The sequence below is a fragment of the Staurois parvus genome, unplaced genomic scaffold (genome assembly GCF_062004578.1).
Source record: "Staurois parvus isolate SC_StPar_1 unplaced genomic scaffold, SC_StPar_1.0 ptg000007l, whole genome shotgun sequence".
NCBI lineage: Eukaryota > Metazoa > Chordata > Amphibia > Anura > Ranidae > Staurois > Staurois parvus.
In genome coordinates, this window is record NW_028317803.1 from 8,224,084 (window position 1) to 8,240,786 (window position 16,703).

At 39.2% G+C, this 16,703-nt stretch overlaps 1 protein-coding gene across 2 annotated transcripts in view; it reads right to left on the bottom strand.

Annotated features, from left to right (window-relative positions):
• Positions 1 to 2,261: 2,261 nt before the first annotated feature.
• TDRD3 (tudor domain containing 3) overlaps positions 2,262 to 16,703 on the bottom strand; it is a 378,807-nt gene continuing 364,365 nt past the window's right edge. For both annotated transcript variants that reach the window (XM_089668374.1, XM_089668381.1), the window contains 2 exons: positions 9,125 to 9,249; positions 2,262 to 2,501 (listed from right to left, as the gene is read on the bottom strand). In XM_089668374.1, coding sequence (XP_089524500.1) covers positions 9,133 to 9,249 — 117 coding nt within the window. In that variant the 3' untranslated portion in view covers positions 2,262 to 2,501; positions 9,125 to 9,132. The remainder of the gene's footprint in view (positions 2,502 to 9,124; positions 9,250 to 16,703) is intronic.

Consider the following 16,703-nt stretch of genomic DNA (forward strand, 5'->3'; position numbering starts at 1 on the left):
GTTAAAGATCTCAAAGCTTGGGTGGTAACACATAAGCTACCTCTCCAGTCCTATAAACCTGCTCCAAATAAACAACTGTAAAGGTAATAAATTTTATTTATTTTTAGTTATGCTGTGTGAATATGAACATATATAATAGTGGGGGGTTATCAAATTTGACAGCAAAAGTGAAATTTACACTTTACAGTAAACATTGCCCTGCCCATACATAGATAACAATACTAGTCCTTATTTATGTTTTTCCAGGAAATGTATGGAAGATGAATTTCAGAGAGGGAAAGCAGGAAAATCAGCTTACGCAATGCCCTGGTGGTCACCAGCATATGAAGTGTTTCCCAACAGAGAGAGAGACAGACAGACAGAGAGCATAATAAAAACCTGATGCAGGATCTGACTAAGATATGCAACTGATGAAGATATGCAATATCTTCATATGCAGTCAGGTCCATAAATATTGGGACATCGACACAATTCTAACATTTTTGTCTCTATAAACCACCACAATGGATTTTAAATGAAAAGAACAAGATGTGCTTTAACTGCAGAATGTCAGCTTTAATTTGAGGGTATTTACATCCAAATCAGGTGCACGGTGTAGGAATTGCAACAGTTTGCATATGTGCCTCCCACTTGTTAAGGGACCGAAAGTAATGGGACAGAATAAATCAAACTTTCACTTTTTAACACTTGGTTGCAAATCCTTTGCAGTCAATTACAGCCTGAAGTCTGGAACGTATAGACATCACCAGACGCTAGGTTTCATCCCTGGTGATGCTCTGCCAGGCCTCTACTGCAACTGTCTTCAGTTCCTGCTTGTTTTTGGGGCATTTTCCCTTCAGTTTTGTCTTCAGCAAGTGAAATGCATGCTCAATCGGATTCAGGTCAGGTGATTGACTTGGCCATTGCATAACATTCCACTTCTTTCCCTTAAAAAACTCTTAGGTTGCTTTTGCAGTATGCTTTGGGTCATTGTCCATCCGCACTGTGAAGCGGAGTCCAATGAGTTCTGAAGCATTTGGCTGAAAATGAGCAGATAATATTGCCCGAAACACTTCAGAATTCATCCTGCTGCTTTTGCAGCAGTCACATCATCAATAAATACAAGAGAACCAGTTCCATTGGCAGCCATACATGCCCACGCCATGACACTACCACCACCATGCTTCACTGATGAGGTGGTATGCTTAGGATCATGAGCAGTTCCTTTCCTTCTCTACTCTTCTCTTCCCATAACTCTGGTACAAGTTGATCTTGGTCTCATCTGTCCATAGGATGTTGTTCCAGAACTGTGAAGGCTTTTTTAGATGTCGTTTGGCAAACTTTAATCTGGCCTTCCTGTTTTTGAGGCTCACCAATGGTTTACGTCTTGTGGTGAACCCTCTGTATTCACGCTGGTGAAGTCTTCTCTTGATTGTTGACTTTGACACACATACACCTACCTCCTGGAGAGTGTTCTTGATCTGGCCAACTGTTGTGAAGGGTGTTTTCTTCACCAGCGAAATAATTCTTCGGTGATCCACCACAGTTGTTTTCCGTGGTCTTCCGGGTCTTTTGGTGTTGCTGAGCTCATCGGTGCGTTCCTTCTTTTTAAGAATGTTCCAAATAGTTGTTTTGGCCACGCCTAATGTTTCTGCTATCTCTCTGATGGGTTTGTTTTGTTTTTTTTAGTCTAATGATGGCTTGCTTCATTGATAGTGACAGCTCTTTGGATCTCATCTTGAGAGTTGACAGCAACAGATTCCAAATGAAAATAGCACACTTCAAATGAACTCTGGACCTTTTATCTGCTCATTGTAATTGGGATAATGAGTGAATAGCACACACCTGGCCATAGAACAGCTGAGAAGCCAATTGTGCCATTACTTTTGATCCCTTAACAAGTGGGAGGCACATATGCAAACTGTTGTAATTCCTACACCGTTCAACTGATTTGGATGTAAATACCCTTCAAATTAAAGCTGACAGTCTGCAGTTAAAGCACATCTTGTTTGTTTCATTTCCAATCCATTGTGGTGGTGTATACAGCCAAAAATGTTAGAATTGTGTCAATGTCCCAATATTTATGGACCTGACTGTACAGATGTGTTTATATGCAGATATACTTGCTCCAGAGAGGAAGCAGATGAACGCCAATTTCATGCTGTACAATATAATGAATGGTTTTATGGGTGCTGTGATTACTACTCTGAGCAGAGTACTAGCATCTATACTGTTCACTGAGATGGTAAAAACGCAAATATTTGAAATTCAGGAGACAATAATCAGGCGCACTGTGGTTTTATTGATGAAAACAAAAAATGTTTCATTCCTTCAGAATTGATTGGGTTAGTAGCTGAATGATGACACATCTGTAGTTAATCCCATCTCCAGAACTCAAACGGCTTAGGCTTTCTCACAATATGTATCCATACCACAGTGCAAGGCAATTCTTTAGAAAAATAAACCACTTTTGTGAAAACCGCTGAAGTGTTCCGTTCATTTGAAAGAAATTTATAGCAGATCTGAAAAACAAACACGTGAAAATATAAATGAAAGGACAAAACAGAAAACCAGCAAATAGGTAATCTTATTATCCAATGCAAGCAGCGTTGAGAGAATCAGCTTGGCTAATTGCAAGTGTTTTGACTGACACAAATAAATGCAGATTTGTCTAATCTGCAAAGAACCATATCATTCAGGAATAATGACTGCCTAGATTTCTGAATTATGGCATTCTATGAGGGTCAAACGGACTTGCAAATATTCAGGCAAACATAATATTTTCAAATTATGTTTTTCATTTATCAAGGCCATCTAGTTCTACAGATTCACTGCAATTGAAATTCTAAAGAGACCTTCAACAAATGCCAACATTGAATGTTGCTATTACCTGCTCACATGACAAATTAGCATAGAAAGAAAAGCAACTAGCTTTGCTCAGAGGTGTTATTACATACAGTCAGTACAATAAAGTGACTGAAAATGCCAGTTTTACTAATTTATAGCAGGTGCTGTTATAGGTACTTTGGCTTAGAAGCCTCGGTGAGCATCAACTAACCCAGTAAAGCAACTATATAGGTTACAACTTTTTTCACATGCACAGAGCATGCAAACAGTGTTTGCTAATGTGATTTGTATTCGCCAATTATATGCCCAGAGGAGCAGGAATATTTGATCAATTATTGCCTCTAGCCATTGGTTTCAGAGTATAATGTTACTAAAGCAATGTCAGGATTGCAACATTTTTTGTGACTTCATAAATTAAGCAGGCAGAAGTATGAAAAATACACTAAAGGTTCAATTTACAAAGTGGCAATATGGCCTTATTGCAGTCAAAACTATGTTGTCCAGTGTTAGTTATAAAATATTTATGGTAACATCCCTATACCTACATTATGGGGGATGTGAGCAAATAACCTTTCTTTTGCCAACTGTCATGCAAATTTGTTTTAAGCTAATTCATTTATTAAAAAAATACATGTTTTTTAAAATAGCGAGACTAATTAAAGTGGTTGCAAAACCACTGAAATGAAACCTAAACAAAACACATGCCTCTATAATGTATACTAGCCTCAATCCAAAGCACCTAGTGTGGTTCCTATCTGCTTTGTCCTCCCTCTGCATGAGTCAAATCACCAGAGAACCCCCCCCCCCCCCAGTACACAGAGGGTGATTGACAGCCTCAGCTGTGCACATTTCCATATGAGAAACTGTGTAGGGGATGTGTGTCCATGTTCTTCACTCAGATTATACTTCGTTCCCTGCTCTATGTGATGTCAGATCCCTACCCCCTGCCATCTAGAGCACAGAATTTTTTTTTTATAATTGTGTGCTTTAAAAGGCTGTAGAGGAACGATGACTGCAGATAAACAGGTAAAACTTATGTACAAGGATTTGTTTCATCTCTGTGCATCACCTGAGACAAGTCACTTTGGAAGGTTTACAATGAGTAAGGGTTTACAACCACCTGAAGACCTTTATACTAAATGGAAAAAACTGTAACTACAAGTCTTTAACTGCTTAAAAAGTATTAGCTGGAGTTCAGGTGTTAATTTGTTAGTTAATTCCATTTAAACATGCTAGTGCGCCCAATACTACCCTCTCTCGAGATTTATAATGCTGCTTTTAAAAGGTGTCTCCCGTGTTCCTCTATCCAGAGTGAAGACAAACTAAGAGATGAAAGTGGAAAGTGTGCTGCTGGCTGGAATAGTAGGGGAAAATAAAGGAAACACAGCCTAAAAAGGAAAACTAGTTCAGCCACCACATTTAATGATTGGCAAGCTGCTATATATGGTGGGTTAATACCACTTTAAATATGAATACATTTTACTTGGGAAAAAAAAAAATTAATTTTCATCACATATATGGTCACCTTTGATCTACATATAAATGAAATAGTAAACACAATTAAATAGTACACTGTTACATTGCATTTACTCAACGACAATTGCAGACTATGTGCAATTTTTATATTACGCAGCAGTGTCTACATTTTGATAGCCTTTCCTGCTAGGCAACAAAGAGCAATTCCTGGCTGTCCTTTTGGCATAAGGCAAGCAGCTGAGGGAGCATAAATAGTCAAGCTGAATGTATGAGATGTGCCCTACTTTTAGGTTCAAAATCTTCAAGCGACTAAAATCCCAAACCTTCTGAAAAAAGGCATTTGTCTTACCAGTAAAATACATTTCTTGACGTACAAAATGGACATCCTCTCCCACTCCCAGCTTGGCTCAGTTTTGTAACAAGCAAAAAGCAGATCACAAGAACAGAGGGGAGGGACCTGTGTCCCGTACTGTAATCTGAAAAAAATTATTTTACTGGCAAGTTAAAAATTAGTTTTATTTTCTTAGTTATACAGTATGTGATATTTATGCTCTTTAATGATTATGATTGGGTCTTCCAAAAGCAGGCCAATCAAGGGGTAGGCAACACAACGAACATGTCAAGAAAGGTTATACAGGCTCAAAAAGCAACTGTACAAATTATTATATTATTATTATACAGTATTTATAAAGTGCCAATGGTTCGCTCAGCACTGTACATTACAAGGCACATCGCACACTGAGATGAAAAATATCATTTTTATCAATATTATTTTAATGAAATAGCCAACAAGTTCTATTCTGCCATGTTTTGCAGCTTGCATAGTGCTTTTTTTTTTTAGAAAGCCAACTCTTGGATGTGATCATGTATGCAGAGTATGGTCTCACCCGAAGCAGCAAGTGAAATATTTGACAGTGGACAAACTCTGGATGGACCTGAAGCTGAAAAGCTCATGAAGCACTAACAGATCTCATAGAGTGAGCTGCCACTGTTCTCAGGCACAGTGCTGGATCAAGATCAGGCTCAGGTAAGTATTTAGAGGGGACTGGGGGGAGCTGAACACAGAATTTTTTTAACTTAATACAGAGAATGCGTTAAGGTAAAAAAACCTTCTGCTTTTACAACCACTTTCAGACTATAGGCTCTGATGATAGCTTTACTGATCCACCTAGCAATAGTGGAGTGAGAAGCGGACAGACCTCTGTATGAACACTCAGGGAAGCCAAATAAGGATTCTCATTGCATAAAAATCTCACAGTGCAATCATGTTAAGAAAGTGAAGATAAATTTAATTTGGATGCTTTGGGATAGGACCTAAGAACAACGTATTGGTTAAGACTCCAAGAAGAGAGAACCTTAAAGAAGAGAAAGACGTTAGAACTTGCTCTTGTGCAACAAAAATAAAAATGTAAAAGCTTTTTACACAAACCATACCTTTTCTGGTTGCTCAGTTATCCTGTAAAGTCAGACAAGGGAATATCCCCTAATAGGTTCAAAAGGTGGCTTCTGAAGACCCGAGAAAACCAGACAGAGGTTTCAAGTGAGACACGAGAGCAAACAGGGGAGAGATGTTTACAATACCCTGAACATGCATTAAATAGGGAATGAGAGGCCAAAGGCCTTTAAATCGGAATGCTCATGACCAAGATTTGTCCTTTAATGGTACTCAAGGCAAAATGCTGACCCAGACCAGACTGGAGAAAAGATATCATACATTCCACAGTACTTTCTAGGATAAAAGTTCCTCGCCTAACACCAAGCAAAACAGGCCTTCAAAGTGCAGTGGTGGACTTTGTGAAAAGCCCATTTTTTAACCTTCAAGAGGGTGTGGATGACCAAGTCCAAAAAAGGGCCCCTGTACCTCAGGACCTTGAAGGGTCCATAGAGCAGGTGCCAGGAGTCTGAGCATGTCTGAGTAACACATCATCCTGGGCCAATTCAATGAAATGAGAATCACTGAAATACCCTTCAACTCGATTGTAAGAAGTAGGTGAGAGATAATCAGGCTATTTTTATCCCACAGTCTCACCAGAGCATCCACTGCAGATGCCAGAGGGTCCCTTTTGGCAAATCTAGTCAATTTTTGATCCTGGATGCCAGCAGATCCCTGCCTGTGCCAAAGGCCTAGAAACACCTCAGAATGGAGAATCCATTTGCCCAGAAATGCTCACGGGTGGGAAAGTCTGTCTGAGAATAGATAGAATGTTGATGGGAAGGCAAGCTTTGATAAATTTCCAACCCAGGGAGTCAGGGACACCATTTCTTCCACACTAGGAGAATCTGGCCTTGGGGGTCAGAAGCATAGGACTGTCCAAGGACTGAGTCTGTTAGTCCCACACTCCCAAAATGTTGTGTTGCAAGTATGGAGTAAAACTGGGCATACTGTACATACAGCCTCGAAGGAAACTACTATTGGACTCATGACCCTCATGCAGCCATATCAGGCTTCCCCAGCATGGGAGTGGAGGGATAGAAATTAGTCCCAAAGCAGGAAAAATCTGGACAGTGCCATGTTGAAAATAAGGCTCAGGTACTCCAATTTGTGAAGTGGGCCAAGTGAGCACTTCACCACATTGAGGATCCAAAAGAAGCTCTGCTGTACCAAAGGGTCTGAAATGTCTGCTTGATGTTGGCTAAACTCTGGTTTGTAGAACATGAAAAACGATACTCTGGAACCAGACATCCAAGATTTTCTGGGACCAGATGGCTGAAAGAAGCCCTGCTGCCCCCCACTCTTAAATTGGAGGTGTTACATCACTTGGAACCTTACTATGTTAGACTTGGAATTGGAATACGGAGAGGAATGAAAGGAACCTTTACTAACCTCAGAAGATGCAGTCCTACCAATAGGCAGGGATTCAGAATACCATTGGAGTAAAGGGCACTAGGGGGCTCTGAGTGGACAAAACCACCCCACAGGTAAGAGCTGAGCTTTTTCCTTTGTGCTTGGGATCTGCCACACTTATGAATACTGTCACTGTGCTGCCTTGTATTACACAAGGCATTCTCTAGCATTCAGCAGTGCCTGTCCCCTTTAAGGCCAGGGACTTCCTGTTTGCTAGCTTGGGAGGAAATGAGCTCATCTCTCCAGACTGAAGAAATTCTAAGATGCGAGTAGATGTGGGATGCTGTTCCCTCTTCATATATGGGCTCGATTAGACCCCCCAAAGTCTGTAAGTACCCCTCCTATGTACTGCAGAATGTTATGCATAGCTAGGTAGTTAGATATGTACTCATGTCTGTTTTATTCTGTTTGTATTCCAGTTTTACCATTCATTCATATTCACACTTCATGTACTATGTTCACATGTTATCAGTAAAAGATCATCGGTTATCAATCATCGACTCTTTACTGTGTGGACATCAAAGGTTATACTGCCTGTTACCCTCTGTAACCCTTTCATAACTGCAGAGAAGGCAGGACAGTCACCAGAGGGGTACTATCACCCTAAACAGCTTTGGAGATGGAAGGGGATTGCCTTGGTGCCAAGCACTTGTAGGTTGCAGTAAACTGTGCCAGAAGGAGTGAGCCAAGAGATGTTGCCAATGCAATGTCACAACTTAGAAACAGGAAGAGGCAGAGTACACAGCTGCAGTAACTCAGAGTGAGGTGATACAGGCACGGTAATTGCCTAGGTCGCATAGGCACAGCAGGCTCAAAGGGTGCGAAGGTGCAGTAGTATAGTTTTTGGCATGCAATAGCAGTCAGAAATTACACAAACATAAAGGTAACCTAGTGCTCCCAGCTTTGATCACCAGAAGGGTGGTGGGCAGAATCCACATAAGCCAAAAAGGGACCTGAAGCAACAGGAGGGGTAATCTGGGCATGAATGTTTAAAGGGTCTCTGCCATGTACCGAGCTTCTGTAAGCAGGATTAACGGGGGGGGAAAAAAAAAAAAAAAAAAAAGCTATCTTGGCTTCACGATGAGCATACCCCAAAGGGAATATTTTTTTTTAGGGAAAAGGCACTGCCCCTGGCAGACCATGGCACTGGACTTGTAAAGTAGGCTGTGACTAACCCAATGCATTGCACTATGTGCAAGGGTAGAACCTACAGCAGGATTCAGTACATGGCTAAACCTGCTAATTGCATCTCCCAAAGTCCAGGAACTTCGGTGCTGCAGGTATCGTAATGTAGGAATCATCTTGGTATAAAATCACCATGAGAGAGAGAGATAGAGAAAAACCTCCATAGTGAGAAAGTAAGTTTCTTTCAGTAGTGATAAGAGGTCCATCACCTAAGGACACTAGCAAAAAAGGAACAAGGTTAGCTAGGAGTGGAAGGGATGTCCTTGAAAGCCTTGTTTTTTGCCATTATTCAATCACCTAAGCTTAAATGCATATAACCCAGTCATACTTAATTAGAAGACCTGTGCATTATGCAACGAAGAAATTTTATCTAAAGCCAAAATATCCTTTTTTTCTGTCTGTGTCAATGGTGACGAGCATAGCATCTGGAGAAGGTACCCGTTTCTTTTCAATTAAGTAACCATAGGAACCAGGATTGAACAAGAAGGGAAAGACAAAATTTTGAGGTGTCACCACAACAGCTCTTGTTTCCTGTTATGTCTTTGGGATATATCAAGGGCAATTTCTCCAGTGGGAAACAGGCAACAAAAAAAAAAAGAAAATCAAGAGCAGCAACAATAATTGTATGGTTGCATAATATTGTGTTTATTTATTTAGTTTTTTGCACTTCTTGTAAAAAACATAACAGAATATACAAACTAACTTTACAGTGTATGCCCTCAGTATAATTTTCTCACACTAACACAAAATCACACATTTGTATTTTATCGAACTGTAGCAAAATGATGTTACCTTAACAGTCAGTTTCGTGCCCTGGGTGGCTGATAAAATTGCTGAGTGGGTCTCGTGGATCTTCTGGGCTGGCCATCACCTCCTCTACGGAAATCTAGTGAGTCACCAAATTCTCCCTCTTCTTCCTGCATAAGACAAATCAGAGGCTATTAAGACTAAGTCTTATTAAGTAAAACTTCCTACTATCCCGACTTCAGCTCTCACACTTGTAAACCTCTTAAGGATCAGAGATATTTTTACACTCCTGCTATTGGCCTATTGATTTGAAGATAATTTTGAAAGAACCTTTCACAAAAACATATGACACATTTTTATAATACAATATTTATATAGCTACAACAATTTGTGCAGCACTTTACAACATAGGGACAGACAGTATAGTTACAGTACAATTCAATACAGGAGGAATCAGAGGGTCCTGCTCATTAAAACTTACAATCTAAAAGGAAGGGTCAAGAGATATGGTGATAAGAGAAAAGGTGATAAATGTGGGGGATGAGCTGATGGAGAAGACAAAGGTACAGTTGTTAGGTGGAAGCAGGATAGGCTTCTCTAAAGAGAGGGGTTTTCAGGGATCACCTAAAAGTAGACAGAGTAGGAGACAGGTTGGATCGATGGGGTAAGGAGTTCCAGAGGATGGAAGAGGCTCAGCAGAAGCCCTGAAGGAGAGCATTGGTGTAAAAGGGAGCTAGAGAGCAAGAGGAAGGAAGAGAACAATTTGGTTCTTGTTAAGTTAAGTTGTTGTTAGTCATTTTAATTTAATTTGCTGGTGAACGGAAGCTAGTGGAGGAATTGGCAGAGAGGGGTAGCAGAGACTAAATGGTTGGTAAGGTAGATGTGCCAGGCAGCAGCATTTATGATGGACTGAAGATTGGATATAATATTAAAGGTAATCCAATAAGGAGAGAGTTGCAGTAGTCAAGGCGAGAGATAACTAGGGAATGAATTAGAAGCTTTGTGGTATCACTGGTTATGTAGGGAAGTATTTTGGAGATGTTGGGGAGGTTGAGGCAGCAAGCTTCAGACAGTGATTAAATGTGGGACTGAAAGAAGACTTCTGAGTCCTGGATTATGCCTAGCAACCTGGCATGCGAGAGCAGGTTGATAGCTGTGCCATCGATCATGACAGAGAAGTCAGGGAAGAAGCACGAGGGAGAGGAAAAATTATGAGCTCAGTGTTGGATGGTTTGAGTATGAAGGAAGTGGTGTGACATCCAGACTGATGTTTGTGTTAGTAAATTAGGGATGCGTGAGACTGATGGAGTGAACTGAGGGGTAGAGAGATAGATTTGGGTGTCATCAGTGTAGAAATTGTATTGAAAGCCTTGGAAGGCTATCAGCTGACCCAGGGGGAGGTGTAGATGAAGAATAGGAGCGGGTCCAAGAACAGAACTTTGGGAGACCACAATGGAAAAAGAAATAGGAGAAGAGGAGGTAGAATTGTAAATGATGCTGAAGGTACAGTGGGATAGGTAGGATGAGAACCAATAAAGGATAGTTTGTTTTTTTCTAAGGAGGGGCTAGTCAACCGTTTAAAAGGCACCAGAGAGGTCCAGGAGAAGGAGTACATAATAGTGACCATTGGTTTTAGCCGTTGGTAAATCAACATTCATTAAATACTGTAATATAAAACAATAAATAAATGAAAAACTGAAATTAGAAGATCATCTAGATCTACAACCTAAATTTATGAGCTTTAAATAAGCATATGACAAAAAATTCAAAAGCAGGAGGTTACTGTGCATGAAAATGCATATCAAAATGTTTCTACATTCAGATATACAGATATAAAACATAGCATATAAAAATGAAGTCTCTTGTAAAAGTTAAGCTAGGCCAAGCTCTCTCCCTTATCCTCATTACATCCTCATTAATGATATAGACGGCCCGATTGCTTTGACAAGTGTACTTTATTGAGGGTTACTTCTGGTCAGCTTGTTTTCGTAATTTCTTCAAATTGAATTCACTAGGTTTGTACAAAGGCTCACCATCAAAGAGAGAGTATCAACACCCCTAACTATTTTCAGACAGCACAGTTCAGCGTTTCCCAAGGGTCACAGATTTCTGAGGCATTGGAGGCATCTACTGAGATACCAGAACCATCTCTTAATACACCTCCTGCGCAAATGAACCCCTCCCTCTATGATCCTTAAAGGCTCACAACATGTTCATAGAGAGACAAGCCAGCTATTTGGGAACCCGCTTCGGAGTCCTGCACATTTTTTAAATAATGTAAATAAAAAATAACTGCAGTCTGTAATTTTCCTCATACCTCTTTTCCTCTACTGTAACAAGGGAAGAAAATTTGCAAAATAAACCAACTGAAAGACTAACTTTGGGCTCATTTATTCCTGAATGCAATGCACTGTACCGTGCATTTTCGTGTGTTTAGGGATATTGTAGTACAGCCATTCAAAATGAATCAGCTGTAACACCCATCAAATCATGAAAAAGTCTTGCTGTTGCAGCGCAGGCGAGTTCTGAATGTGCACTGGTGTGCTACTCAATAGGCCTGGTAATGCAGTGCACGAATGCTTTGACGTTGTGCTACTACATTTTACTGCAATGCAGGTAGTGTGAACAATAGCTGTGCTTTAGTGACAGTTACTGATTAATAAAGACTTATTGATTAAGTAACTTAAAGCCACGGGTCAATCTCTCAACAAATCAAGTCAATCTACAATTACTAGGCAAGCCCACTTATTACAGAATTTTTAACAGACATTCCAGAATGACATCTATTCATTTTTAAAGTATAGTTATATGCAATGATATGTCATTTTGCCAGCACAGAAATCTGTCTGAATACTGTCACTCATTTTTTTCTTGATGGCTCAAGCTGTCAAAATCCTTAATGGACTGTTGGCACATATAACTAATGCAATATATCCCAAAGGAACCAGAATGTTTTTTAGTAACGGTAAGAGTTCCAGTTACCTATAAAAATAATATCTGAAGCGCTGTACAAAACTATATACGGTGGTATAAACAAACACATGGAAGATAAATATTTAGTATAATCTTTATTTAGAGCCATGTTCTTTCTTTTTTTGTTATTTCCAATATGCTTGCTTTCAGTGAAATTAACTTACACAGGTTGTTGCTTACAGAAAGAGTTAAATATAATAAAAGCTAGTTTTAGTAATGCTCCACATAATGCAAAATATAATTTGAAATTGCGGTTATTTATACCATAAAGTGTATCTCAAGCAATCATATCTAACTGCAAGCTTTAGCAAACCTTTATATTTTACTTCCTATTGATGTGGAGTAGACATCCATAAGGGAAACTTGCATGTAGTGAGTCACATTCATTTCTTATCCTTTTTCATATATTTACCATAAAAATTTACCAATGTTGGTTAAATTGAAAACCACAGTTTACATAAAAGTGTAGGTCCCATTATGGAGTTTAAAACCTGGGTTATGAGACCAACAGTTGCAAGTGCTTGATTTAAAATAAACAGCATGTTGCTTTTTTCTTTTATTCATAGGTAAAGAATGGTGTAATCAGGCATTGCATTGAGGAAACTCAGCCATATGCTTCTTATAAGCAAAAAGTGAAGATTTGTTATCTTATAGGAAACATCTACTGAGGTAAACAGTGGCTATGCAGTACTTTGGGAAAAAAGCACGTGTTTGCCTTGAATTCTTTATGAGATGCTTCAGTGACCTCTTGAAATGTGACATTACTTATGTTCTTGTAGTTTTTCATCTGCATACTTGCAGGGTGCGAAATAAACATACCCTGCTTCTGATGACCGCTATTTGCATAGGATCTGAAGTGTCTCCTTGAGCATTATAAGGAAGGTAGGTGTTCACCAGAGTGTTGCTCAGTCTTCTTCTGAGAGCCCTCTGTAGAGTAAACAGAACCCAAAAATGTCTTGCTCCACCTTCTCCTGCTGCTTTCCATCTCGTCTGCTCTGAATAAGTGTCTCCTTGCCTCTACAGATGCTTCTTGTTTATTTCCCAGAGCAGTCAAGTCATGAGCTCAACACTCTTCAGTTCATTAGATCATCAGCCATCAATGGAGATAGTTAAACATGAGATAAGCAAAGTCCAGCTTCTTTACATTCCCCACAAAGAGATACAGCACAGAGAGAGGCACTGTAAATTAGTCCTCGGAAAAGGATCAGCTACAAGGAGCCTAAAGGTGATACTGGTGACTAATCCATGGCTCTCCTTTTTTGGGCACAGCCTTACATTCTAGGACCTATTGTAAGGCAGAAGTCCAAGAATTTGGAAGTAACCAGAAGGAGAGAAACCTATGGCAGGACACAACTTAGATCTGTGTTGTTACTCTGCTTAATTGTAAGACAATGCTAAAGTGATAGGGAAAGGGACCTTGATAGTACACTTTTAACTCTTTTGCTGCTAGACCAGATCTCACATTTTTTACCTAGTAGCCAGTCCATTTTTTTCACTATTATCTGAGGTTTTGATAATTTTTACTTATACCACTTACTGTTTGTAAAAGCTCTGCTTTAAAAACACCAAAATAACTCTTGGCAACTCACATAAGGTTGTGAAGACATTCATCCTAGATGGAACACCAACACACTAATACAGTAGTGATCAATGCAACTGGACTGCAGTGCACCAAAATGCACATGCATTTAAAAAACCTAATAGATACATTTCTAGCTACATTTTACTGATTGAGCAGAACAATAATATACACAAAAAATAGATCAAGGTCATATATATATATATATATATATATATATATATACACACACACACATATACACACACACTCACGAGTAATTTCACATATATTAGCAATTTTTGATACATAACTTTAGAAAGTATAGCTTTAGTTTTCCTTTTATATAGGAGTTAAGGGTGCAGCTAATATGCAGACGTTTTTAGCCTAATCTAGCATCAAGTGTGGTGTACGTGGAATAATTTGAAAAATGTGTTCAGATTAAATCCAAAAAGATAGCAATCACATTACAGTGGGAAATTCTATTCCAATTTGTTACATTTATTTTCTTTACCCTTCACCCCTTACATGGCAAAAGGTCTTATCCGATCCCTGCAATGTCACTTAGGTAACTTTAGGTTTTATTACCATTTTGACGTATATTTTTCTTGCATGCTTTTATCTATACATTCATTTAATTCCATTGTAATACAGCATAATATTTAACAATTTATAATATTTATGATACAGTGAGACCCGGCAAGGTTAAACAGAGCTGAATTCATTTGAAAATTATTACAACGAGAACAATAAAGATTTATCTTTGTTCCCATACCTTATGCATATGTATTATGTAAGAAAAGAGATGCATTTATTTTAGATTTGTTTTGGAAAAAAAAATACATTTTCATTATCATTGAGAAGTTTCACTTCGAAAACATATCTGGACCCGAAAAACTCATGACCTAATGTGAGTAAAATTATCACATTTATAGGTAGTCTGCAACCTGTGGATTCACTTCCTTAGCTGGACAATCCTTGGAAATTGATAATTTAGAATCTATTACCCAAACTAATTGTTAAATCTTCCAAACAAAAGGAAGGCTCTAGTGCTATTTGCCTGCTTCAAAATAAGTAATTTAAATACAGTGGATATAAAAAATCTACACACTCCTGTTAAAATTATAAAGGCAAAAGAAAATTGTGCGCTGCAAAATAATGAGAATAATAATAGATGAGCTGCTGCAAAGGTGTTATGTGTATAAACATAAAAAAACAGACTAAAACAAATGAAAGTGTCATGCTGCTAGCATAAATAAATACATGTAAATATACAAACAAAAACATGATTGATAGTCCCAAAAGATGATAAAATATAAAAATAAATGCAATTCTTCAAAAAATCCAAATAAGTGAAAAATCTTCCTGCTGGTGATTGCACCCAAAATCCCAGTGCTGTAAATATTCAATACATGTGAATCACCACAGTGAACATAGACTTCCAGGTGGACTCTCACGGACCTGTATGTGGACACAGGTCAAACAAAGCATCTCCCCTATTAGTGGAGGTAACACATAACTTGCTCCTCTGTGCACTCTTCCCCTTATGAATCACTGGACCTTCACAAATGACACCCGATTTCAGTACAGCCAACTCTGTAGATAAAGCTCAACAACCACAAAGTAGACCATAGTGTAGTAGGCATCTTTAACCACTTGCCTACCGGGCATTTTAACTCCTTTCCTGCCCAGGCCAATTTTCAGCTTTCTGCGCTGTCACACTTTGACAATTGCGCAGTCATGCAACACTGTACCCATATGAATTTTTTCAGATCTGAGTACCGGCCCCGCTGCCAGTACCATGTGACCTGCTGTAACCAATCAGAGATGGAGATGTTGCAGAGGTGGAGCCTGCATGAGTTTGCCAACGATTGGACATGGGGTAGGAAGGACAGGTTTGAGTTTAGAGTGACACCTAGGACTTTGGTTTGTGGGGTGTGACTGATGGTGGCGTTGTTGGTCGTGATGGAGAGGGTGGGGGCACGGGTTGGGTGGAATATTAGGAGCTCGGTTTTGGAAAGGTTCAGTTTGAGGAAATGGAGCGACATCCAGTCTGATATGTCGTTCAGCAGGTGGGTGATACGGGCGGAGACTGAAGAGGTGAGGGGTGGAGAGGTAAATTAACGTGTCATCGGCGTAGAGGTGATAGTTGAAGCTGTGGGAGTGTATCAGTTTGCCGAGGGAGGAGGTGTATATGGAGAAGAGATGGGGCCCGAGGACCGAGCCTTGGGGGACCCCAACAGAGAGGGGGAGGTGGTAGCGTTATAGGTAACGCTGAAGGAGCGTTGGGATAGGTAGGAGGAGAGCCAGGAGAGAGCGGAGTCTCTGATGCCAAGGGAGTGCAGTTTATTAAGGAGGAGGGGGTGGTCAACTGTTTCGAAGGCCGTGGAGAGGTCAAGGAGTAAAAGGACCGAGTAGTGGCCATTAGCTTTGGTGGTTAGCAGGTCATTAGTGATTTTCAGTAGAGCGGTTTCATTCAGGTAAATGCTTGCTTATAGCAAAGTAATTCTTTGCTATAAGCAAATTGTGTAAAAAAAAAATATTGTACTACTTTGGTCATAGTGAAATATGAAACAAAATCTTAAAAAAAGAAAATAAAATGTAATAAAAAATTAAAACGAATTAAAAAATTAATTATTATTATTTTTTTTAAATTATATATTTTTTTCAAACTCTAACCAGTCAGTGTCCCTGATCACCGCCATGCCAGTTATATGATGACAGCACTGGTGACAGTATGTAAAAAAAAATATAGTGAAAATTATTTTTTTACTTTCATTTTCCGAAAAAGTATGACAAAAAAATTACAACTTCAAAAAACTTGCCATGCCTCTTATGAAATATGTCGGGCTGTCTACTTGGCAAAAAGTGGTCATTTGGGGGATATCTGTACTGTTCTGACATTCTTGGACCTCAAGAAATTAGATTTGCTATCAGTACTTCAGGACTGATCAATATTCAAATATATACCATAGTTTGTGAACTCTATAACTTTCCTACAAACTAAATAATACATCCTAATTTGGGTTATTTTCACCAAAGACATGTAGCAGAATACATCTTAGCCTAAATTTATGAAGAGCAATTATTTAT